Source organism: Colobus angolensis, unplaced genomic scaffold (assembly GCF_000951035.1).
Source record: "Colobus angolensis palliatus isolate OR3802 unplaced genomic scaffold, Cang.pa_1.0 Scaffold179, whole genome shotgun sequence".
NCBI classification, from domain to species: Eukaryota; Metazoa; Chordata; class Mammalia; order Primates; family Cercopithecidae; genus Colobus; species Colobus angolensis.
In genome coordinates this window covers 6305544-6315380 of record NW_012114921.1, presented here as the reverse complement: position 1 = coordinate 6315380, position 9837 = coordinate 6305544, and the positions used below count along the sequence as shown (strand labels likewise).

At 55.6% G+C, this 9837-nt stretch overlaps 1 protein-coding gene across 3 annotated transcripts in view; it reads left to right on the top strand.

Annotated features, from left to right (window-relative positions):
- Positions 1-8066, top strand: part of MYO7A (myosin VIIA) — an 87291-nt gene extending 79225 nt beyond the window's left edge. For 2 of the 3 annotated variants that reach the window (XM_011938939.1, XM_011938940.1), the window contains exons 42-49: positions 199-312; positions 1328-1415; positions 1589-1695; positions 4033-4218; positions 4658-4774; positions 5783-5866; positions 6687-6806; positions 7428-8066. In XM_011938939.1, coding sequence (XP_011794329.1) covers positions 199-312; positions 1328-1415; positions 1589-1695; positions 4033-4218; positions 4658-4774; positions 5783-5866; positions 6687-6806; positions 7428-7517 — 906 coding nt within the window. In that variant the 3' untranslated portion in view covers positions 7518-8066. The remainder of the gene's footprint in view (positions 1-198; positions 313-1327; positions 1416-1588; positions 1696-4032; positions 4219-4657; positions 4775-5782; positions 5867-6686; positions 6807-7427) is intronic. The other variant, XM_011938942.1, reaches the window with a different exon arrangement.
- The last annotated feature ends 1771 nt before the right edge of the window (positions 8067-9837 follow it).

Genomic DNA, 9837 nt, shown 5'->3' with positions numbered 1-9837 from the left:
CAGAGGGGCCCGGGAGGACCAGGTCCTGGGAAAGGCCCTGCAGGAGCCCAGTGCTCACCGCCCCTCCCAGGCCTGGGCCCACAGGAGGGTGTCTGGCACGCGAGGGGGCTCAGTATAGGAGGCACAGCCAGAGGGGCCCAGGAGGACCAGGTCCTGGGAAAGGCCCTGCAGGAGCCCAGTGCTCACCGCCCCTCCCAGGCCTTCGAAGTGGAGTCCAGCACCAAGGCCAAGGACTTCTGCCAGAACATCGCCACCAGGCTGCTCCTCAAGTCCTCAGAGGGATTCAGCCTCTTTGTCAAAATTGCAGACAAGGTGGGTCCTTCGCCACCTTCGCCAAGGTGGGAGATTTGCTGGGGCAATAAGAACTTATGGACAGCAGGGGAAGACAGAGGGACTAGGGGAGAGAGGGGAAGAGGGCACTGGCATCTGGCCATCTTCTTCCATCCCTTACATGGAGTGGCTGCCCCCAGCTCTCTCTCTTCTGAGGCACTGCACATGGCTCAGACCCTCTTAGGGGCATGTGCCCAGGTGCTCTGTGTTCTAGACACACCAGACCCTCACCCTGCCCCAACACACATTCTTTCCAGATTTGCTTTGACTGGCCCTTAATTGCCATGCTAGGGCAAATTAACCCTTGAAATAAGATGTGATCATCCCCACTTGATAGATCACAGAACTAGGACTCAGAGAGGTTAGGTAACTTGTCCAAGGTCACACAGCAGGTACTGAGCTCCAGGTGGGTCTGACTCTAAAGCTCATGCCCCTGCCACCATCTCACATCACATTTCCCCAAATACCTCTGTCCCTGGAAGTCTTCCAGGCCTAGCTAAAGCCCCCTCCACGGGAAGGCCTCCCTGACCGAGTTAGGTGCCCCATCCTGTTGCCTGCTGATGGCTCTGTGTGCATCTATGTCTGTCTGCTCACTTCATGACTGTCTCTGTGCCAGACACTGGGACCCAGAGGTGACCATGATGAGGTCCTAGACCCAGGGGTGCCCAGAGCTGCGGGAGGATCTGGACATGGATGCCAGAGAATGTCCAAGCCAGGGGCTGGGCTGCATTCTTGTCCAGTTTCCCTTGAGTCTAAGGCAGCATTCAGTGTCCCAGGCACTGAATGGAATGACCAGCACTCCCAGCAAGAAGTGGGCTGTTCTGGGGACACTCAACAGGCACATGGGGCAGGGTGGGGCTGACACACAGAAACCCCTTCTGGCTGGAAGGGGAGTATTCCCTGAGAAGGAGCTGCCAGACAGGCCTTAGGTGGGAAGGTCAGAAAAGACAGTGTTTCTTAAACTAAAATGAGTGTGCTTTGATGGCCCTGTCCCCAGGTCATCAGCGTGCCTGAGAACGACTTCTTCTTCGACTTTGTTCGACACTTGACAGACTGGATAAAGAAAGCTCGGCCCATCAAGGATGGTAATAAGGCCGGGTCCTGGGATCATCTGAGGCCCAGAGTAGGGAGGCATAGGTTGTGAGGCCCACCTAGGCGGGCCTGAGCGAGGGTTTCCTCTGGGGCTGGGGCTGGGCTCGGGATGTGAGCACTCCTCTGTGCAGGGACCCTCTGGGTGACCGACTGCCCTGTGCTGCAGGAATTGTGCCCTCACTCACCTACCAGGTGTTCTTCATGAAGAAGCTGTGGACCACCACGGTGCCAGGGAAGGACCCCATGGCCGATTCCATCTTCCACTATTACCAGGTGGGCACCTCTGCACTCTAGTTGCCTTCATGCATGGCTAGTGTTGCTGTACTTTGGCCCTGAAAGCAGAGACCCACTGCTCTTGCCAGGTGTGGGGCCTGTACCAGCCTGGCCTTGAAAGGATTCCTGTCAAGACCACTGGAGCCCCAAGAGAGGGCCCAACCCTTGATCCTTGTATCTCCTGACTCTTCAGCCCTTAGGGGCTTGACAGTTCCTCCTCTGAGCTTCTGATCCCTACCTGTTCAGGCCCCTCCTTCAGCGCAGGGCTGTTCTCTGACTTCGAGATTCTGCTGCTGTAACTGGGTAATTCCAAGGCCTCTGTCATTTTCTAGCACAGGCACCTGAAGGAAGCCGGCAGGGAGGCTTGCATGTTGAGCCTCTCTTATGTATGTATCTGGCATTCTTCTCTCATTCTGTCCTCCCAATAACCCCAAGAAGCAGGTATGTTGTCCCCATTTGACAGAGGGACAAACAGACTCAGAGAGGCCACGTGCTGTAAGTAGGATCCCACAGCTGATGAAACTGGGGTTTGATTCCGGGTCTTCATGACTGCAGGTTGGTATTCTTTTCTGGGCCCAACCTGCTTGCCATTCTGTGGGAGAAAAACCAGGATGCTAGGAAGGGCAGAGGAGGCAGGGATGGTGGCTGCTGTGGCAGAGAGGACACTGGCCTGGGAGTGAGAAGGACTGCCCTCATCCAAACCTGGGATCTGCCTTTCCCTCATACCCCTCCCCACCCACCCCCTGCTGCCCACTGAGTGCACGGTCCCTGGACTGCCAGTTCCCCCAGAGTCAGCCTTGACATTTGCTCCTCCTCTCCCACGTCCCAAATCACTTACCTGATGACTGTACCTCCTGGATATCTCTAAAATCCCCCATGTGTCTCCATCACCACCTTCCCAACCTGGGTCAGTCCACCATCATCTCTCATCCAGAATGGAGGCAGTGACCTTCCCCCTGTTCTCCTCATCCATTTTGGCCCTTTCAACCCCTTCTCCACAGGGTGGTCGTCCTGCTTTCCAGATTCCCCCAGTGGCTTCCCCTTGCTCTTAGGGCGTAATCCCCATCCTGACTGTGGCCCTGCCGGGTGGTACCACTACCTGCTCCTGCTGCCTTGCCTTGTACCTGGCTCTCCTTCGGCTCAGCTGGATTGTTTCCACTTCTCAAGTGTGCCATGGGGCCATCGTAATGTTGGGATGCTCTTCCCCCACCTACTGAGCTTTTAGATGTCAATCAGCCCTCTTATCTTAAAGGAAGTCTGCCCTGTCCTCAAGCCTAGATTAGGTCACCTTGTTGTATTCTCTTATAGCACTGTGAACAATTCCTTCGAGGGCTGTCATTATGTATCTGTTTGGTGTGATTTTTAATGTCTGTCCTTGCCCTGAGACTCCAAGTTCCATGGGAGTAGGGAGGGTAGGCATTGTTGCTTAAAGGGCCTGGCTCATAGATGTTCAATGCATACTTGTTGGATTGACGAATGGGTGAATAGGTAAACTGGTGACTCAGGGAACATATAGATGGGAGGATGAATGCTGAGTGAATTGATGGGTGGATATTGGTGAGTGAATGGGTGAGTAGGTAGGTGAGTGGGTGGATGGGTGGGTAGATGGATGGACAGATAGGGAGATGGATGGAGGTAGATGTGTAGGTAGATAGACCCATAACCACATGGATGGGTGGATAGGATGGGTAATGATTGACTCAGGTCTCTGATTGACAGTATGTCCTCAGGTCAGCCTCAGTTTCTCTACCTTTCAAATCATGCATGAGATGATCATAAGGCTCCAGGAGTCTGTGGGCAGTGCCAGCCTTTCAGAGGCTTCATCTCTGCCCTGGGCTGATTCCCCAGCATGAGTTCCTCAGGTTTGGGGTCTGGAACTTCAAGGGGGTGTGAGGGCCTCTGTTGCTGCTGCTGAAAGCAGTTGGTCTCAAGAGAACCCAATGCAAGGAGGCCAGACTGAGAGGCTCTTCCAAAGGAGGATGGGCCCAGGAGGTGACAGGTATAGAACAGTCTCAGGGTTGCCCGTTGGTCACTCTGAGTTTCTTCATCTTGAAATGGGGCTGCTTATCTCACTGGACTGTTACGGGGGGATATGAGGTAACAGACAAGGCCATGCGCTCTAGCTGCCGAGTGCTGAGTCTGTGCAGGCAGACTTGCTCTGTCCCTGTCCTGTGCTGTCTCCCCTGGGGGAGCAGTGTCAGCTGAGGCTGGAGAGGTGGGTGGGCCCATGTGCGGGGTAAGGTGGTAGACCCTGGCCTTGGGGATCTTGGTGTGGTAGGAAAAGAGCCCACTTCTGCCAGGTCCCTGCACGCCTGTGACCTGCTCTGTCTCTGGCAGGAGTTGCCCAAGTATCTCCGAGGCTACCACAAGTGCACGCGGGAGGAGGTACTGCAGCTGGGGGCGCTGATCTATAGGGTCAAGTTCGAGGAGGACAAGTCCTACTTCCCCAGCATCCCCAAGCTGCTGCGGGAGCTGGTGCCCCAGGACCTTATCCGACAGGTCTCGCCTGATGACTGGAAGCGGGTGAGCATGGGGTGGGCAGCGGGAATGGCGGGGCCCTGAATGGGCCTCTGGGCACCCCAGGGGCCAAGGGGGCAGATGCTGGTCAGCAGCCCAGGGAGGTGTATCTTGTGGTTCCTGTACTCGATGAGGCCGCCCACCCTTGTTCCTCTGCCTGCCTTATCCTTCAGTCCTCCATGCCAAGCACTCAGTGGCCAATTGGCAGTCATTTGCCCTGTCCCGGTTACCATGGTGACCTGCTTGTCCTTGATACCCTTTGGTCTGCCTGCCTGGGGTGAGAAGGGAGGTCGGGAGTCCATTAGCTGAAATACGGGGAGAGCCCTTCACAGCACTCCAGGATGGGCGGGGGTGGTGTGGGGAGGACTCCGAGCTCTGAGCAGGCCTGCCCTGAGCAGGCCTGTCCCCAGGACTGAGCCCAGCCCCAACCCCCCTGTCCCCATAGTCCATCGTCGCCTACTTCAACAAGCACGCGGGGAAGTCCAAGGAGGAGGCCAAGCTGGCCTTCCTGAAACTCATCTTCAAGTGGCCCACATTTGGCTCAGCCTTCTTCGAGGTGAAGGTACACCATGGGCTTCTCAGAACTGAGGAGGAGGGGAACAGGGCATTGAGAAGGCACAGAGACTCCTCCCCAGGACTGTGGGAAACAGCCATGGCCTTGGACACCTGCCCTGGTGAGGGAAGGAGGGCAGTACCTTCAGCCTTGTCCCAGCTCAGTGTCTTAGCTGGGCTAAGTCCTGGGGACAGAGGGACCAAAAGCTCAGCCTGGCAGTGAAGGCAGGCATGTAAACAGGCCGGGGTAATGGAGGACGGCCTATGCTCTGACAGTGGGGAGCCCTTGCCCAGGTGGCAGAGCTCGGGAGGCTCTGCCAGGTCTGAGGAGGCCTCCTAGAGGAGGTGATATCTGAGCTTTCCAGGGAGACCCTGGAAAGAGTGCTCCTGGCAGGGGTCCCACATAGACAAAGGTCTGGAGGCGTGAGAACTCAGGTCTGGGAAGGAAATGCAAGTAGTGAGGGCAGGAGGCAAGAGCAGGCTGTGGAGAGCAGCAGCTTGCCAAGCAGGTGAGAGGCTGGGTTTCCTGCAGGGGTGGCCTGCCTTGGAGGGTTTTCAACCCACGTGACATGGCCAGAAAGCCTCTCAGGCTGTAGGTGGAGGAGGGGTCTGAGGGGCACGACAGAGGCAGGAGTATAGGGAGGAGGGTAGTGTGAGAGGACAGGTGTGGTCTTGTCACACAGCTAGGATGGGAGGCCTTTTGAGAAGCTCGGCTGTGCAAGAACAGGTAAGTAGCTGGAGGCAGACGCGGGGTTCAGGAGGCTTTTTAAAGATGGGATGCCCTTGGGCTGAGAGGGAGGACAAAGCAAAGGATGGCCTGGGGGACCCATGAAGGGATGTGGGGCAGCACTGAGGCCCAGCGAAGGTGGAGGCCATGAGGTCATGGCAAGGCCATCAGCACCACATAGGCAACAGGAGAGGCTGACTTTATCCCAGCCGGGGCCGGGCTTCATTCCTTTCCCCAAATGATTTTCTTGCTCTGAGCCCCCATCTGATGCCTTCTCATCTTTTTTTCTAGCAAACTACGGAGCCAAACTTCCCTGAGATCCTCCTAATTGCCATCAACAAGTATGGGGTCAGCCTCATCGATCCCAGAACAAAGGTGAGCAGGGATAAGAAGGCAAGTGGGGGTGGGCTTCTCTGCCTGAACCTCAGACACAGTCCCGGAACAAACCCCACAAGCCGTCCTAGCCACCATCTATCTCCAGACTCATCCACCCGTCATGTGACTTCAAAAGCTGTCAGCGTTTGCTGGGACTTTACCCAACATTTGCTCCACAAAAATTGCTCTCCTGAAGTTACTGACAAACTCCTTCCTATGGAATCTGAGCTCCTTTTAGTACTTGGCCTTTCAGTATCACTGGATGCTCTGCCCATGTGGATTGTGGGGCCGGCTGTGCAGGGGTGACCGTGCATCTGTGTTTCTGGGCCAGAGCAGCCCGACTGCACACCCAGAGGGTCTGACTGGACAGGCAGTGAAGAGGGCTCGTGACCACCATCTGTCCATTGGCTTCATGCATCACACACTCCTGGCTCTCCTCTGTGTTTTGGTCATTCCTTCCCGGACCCTTTTGTGCCTGCTCCTGTACACTATGTTCCCCAAGGCTCTGCCCTGTCTTCTTCTTGACTCCCTCCTCAAACTCTCCCTGGGCCATCTCATTCAGGCCACGGTGTCAGTTCCCTCAGGCCTCCCAATTTCCCAGTTCTGGCCCCAAGTACCCCTACCCAACAGCCTCCTAGACTTCCCTGGGTGCCCAAACCAAGGTGTGGAGGGGGAGGCACCTGCTTCCCACCACAGCTGGATGGCAAAACTCAGGCCGTGGGCTCCTCTGAGGGCCTGAGGCCTTCTGTGAGGGCACGTGTGGGTGAGTGAGGCCACAGGGCCCAGGCTGTGCCTCTCCATGCCCTTTCTGCTCCCCCAGGATATCCTCACCACTCACCCCTTCACCAAGATCTCCAACTGGAGCAGCGGCAACACCTACTTCCACATCACCATTGGGAACTTGGTGCGCGGAAGCAAACTGCTCTGTGAGACATCACTGGTGAGGGCGCATCCTGCTTGGCCTGGTGGGCTCCCTGCCTTGCCTGCAGCTTAGCCAGCCTCCCAGGGCCTGGAACAAACAGTAGTGTGCGGTTGGGCCTGGGGTCATGGGCAAGGGTCATGCTGGGGCCAAGGTCAGGTCTGTTTGAGGCTCAGCTTAGGTCTGGGGAAGGGACTTAATCTGGGGCTGAGGAACAGACCCCTCATTCAACAACTGTTGTTTGAGTGCCTTCAGTACCTGGGGATTGAGCCCGCAGTGACAGCCCTTTAGTCCCCGAGTTCAATAGTGGAACCATTAACAATGAGACCTCCTGGACCAAGCTCAAACTTCCAAGACATAGCTCAACTGAGAGCCAGTAGAGTCACTCCTGGAGGGATCTGTGACTTGAGGGACCCACAAGCTAGGGGCCTAATGTGGGGTCATAACAGTGTAGGACCTTAACCATCTGGCTGGATGAATTCAGCCCGTCAACTGTGCAGATGGGAGATGAGTCCTGAGTGGGAGGGATTTGCCTTTGTCCTGCGTTCTGCCCATTGCAGATTCCTGGGAGCTGTGCTATGGTCTAAGTGGCTGGCCCCGTCCCACCATGTGCTCTGCTTATCTTCTCACCCCTGCTTCCAGGGCTACAAGATGGATGACCTTCTGACTTCCTACATTAGCCAGATGCTCACAGCCATGAGCAAACAGCGGGGCTCCAGGAGTGGCAAGTGAACAGTCAGGGGGAGGTGCTGGTTCCAAGCCTGCTCTCGAGGCCGTGGTAGGCTCAGACCCATCAGCTACCCCTGCAGCTGGGGAAGACTTCTGCCATCCTGGCAGTGAGGCTGGGCTGGCCAGCCACCACTGCCCATACCGACTGGGCCTCTGATGTTCTTCCAGTGAGGCATCTCTCTGGGATGCAGAACTTCCCTCCATCCACCCCTCTGGCACCTGGGTTGGTCTAGTCCGAGCTTGCTGTGGCCTTCCCGGTTGTGAGAGCCTATGATCCTTAGATGTGTCTCCTGTTTCAGACCAGCCCCACCTGCAACTTCCTTTGACTTTCTGTGTACCACAGGGATAGAAGAATCAAGAGGACAATCTAGCTCTCCATACTTGGAACAACCAAACCAAATGTGCATTGAATACTCTGAAACTGAAGGGACTGGATCTACAGGTGGGGTGAGGGGGACAGACCACTTTTCTATATTGCAGTGTGAATGCTGGGCCCCTGCTCAAGTCTCCCCTGATCACCTCAGGGCATAAAGCATGTTTCATCCTCTGGCCCGACAGTGTCTTTGCTCAGGGAGGGGAAGTGGAAGGGAAGGGCATGTGGGGTCAGGACAGGGCCTTGCAGGGGAGCAGCCTACATAACGACTTCTTTGGTCTTTACCTGCTGGGGCCAACCTGGTCTGGGTGTGGGGTTTTGGGAGCTTGAGCTCAAGATGTGCTTTAAGTGGCTTAAAGGGACCAACTGAGATTGGGGTGGGTTGGGAGGAAGTGCTGGACATCAGGCTGGGAGGTGAGGACCTAAGTGTGTATGAGCTGGGCGTCTAGAGGAGGCATCAGCTTCTGGGCTGTAACTAGGGCCAGTGGAGCCACAGCGGCCCTTGCACCTGCCAGAAACATCTTGGCTCATCAAGACACATCCAAGAACCCCAAGAACAATGCTGCCTTGGGTTAAATCTTCATGTCCAGTGGGTGCCAGTAAAATTTTACTTTGTGACCAGCATGGGACAACCAGGTATGGCCATGACTGGAGTAGGTCTGTGGGTGGGGGCTTCAGACTGGGAAGGTGTGACTTAGGGGTGGGGCATCCTTGGGCTGTGGCTGGGATGAGCACCTAGAGAAGTGACAGTGGAGAATCCCCTTGCTGGGAGGGTTTGTGATCTGCCCTCAAGGTCTCATACTTCAGCAGAGCCAGGTCCTGCTGCTTTTCATACACTCCTGTCTGGGTCATCAGCATCTATGTGCCTGTCTACCCCACAGGGAGCGCTATTCCTGATCTCCCTAGCTATTAGTGTAGGACTGGCTGGTGTGTGTAAATGGAGTCCCCAAACCAGAGAGCCCTGCTTTCTGGGACGGTAATGTGGCTGTTAGAGGACACAGCTCCACAGGTAGCCCAGGAAAGATCTGAGCCAGAAGGAAGATGCTGTGGTAGTCTGCCTTACATCACCATCATGAAGAAGAGGCTCAGGTCCAGAAAGGAAGTGTTAAGTGGGAAGAGCTCAACTCGCTGCTTCTAACTTTGGGCTCCCAGATAGAAAGGGCTCCAGATACTTGTTCTAAGCTCTGGTTTCCCCTCAAAGCCAAAAGCTCTTGAGTATGCATGGATTGTACCTACCCTCTTATTAGGGAATCAGCAAACCACAAGGTATCAGGAAGTAGCCCACTGCACAATAGAGCAGATAATGTGGGGTGGGGATGAGATCTTTGTCCCTGACCCATGCCCCTCTCATTCTCTGGCCCAGAGAATGAGATCACTCAGATGGCATCACTATTGCCCCCATGCCCCCATGTCCCAGCCTTCATCACCCTGGTTGATCACGAGGGGTCCAAAGAATAGACCACTACCTCTGGCTTCCTGAGAGGTTGCCTTTACTTATATGCACAGTCACTTCTTTAGCAGAGAATATTATGGAGGTGTTAGGATGAGATAAACTTGACAGCAACCAGTTCCAAGACCACACACAACAGTTTTCCCCTTGCCTAGCCCCTTGAGATGCATTCTTGATAGAAAGCTAGATCAGAATGGTTCCCCTGGAGGGGGCGGAGCAAGATGGCCGAGTAGGAACAGCTCCAGTCTCCAACTCCCAGCGCGAGCGACACAGGAGACCAGTGATTTCTGCATTTTCAACTGAGGTACTGGGGTCATCTCACTCGGGAGTGCTGGACAATCGATGCTGGTCAGCTGTTGCAGCCTGACCAGCGAGAGCTGAAGCAGGGCGAGGCATCGCCTCACGTGGGAAGCGCAAGGGGGAAGGGAATCCCTTTTCCTAGCCAGGGGAACTGAGACACACAACACCTGGAAAATCGGGTAACTCCCACCCCAATACTG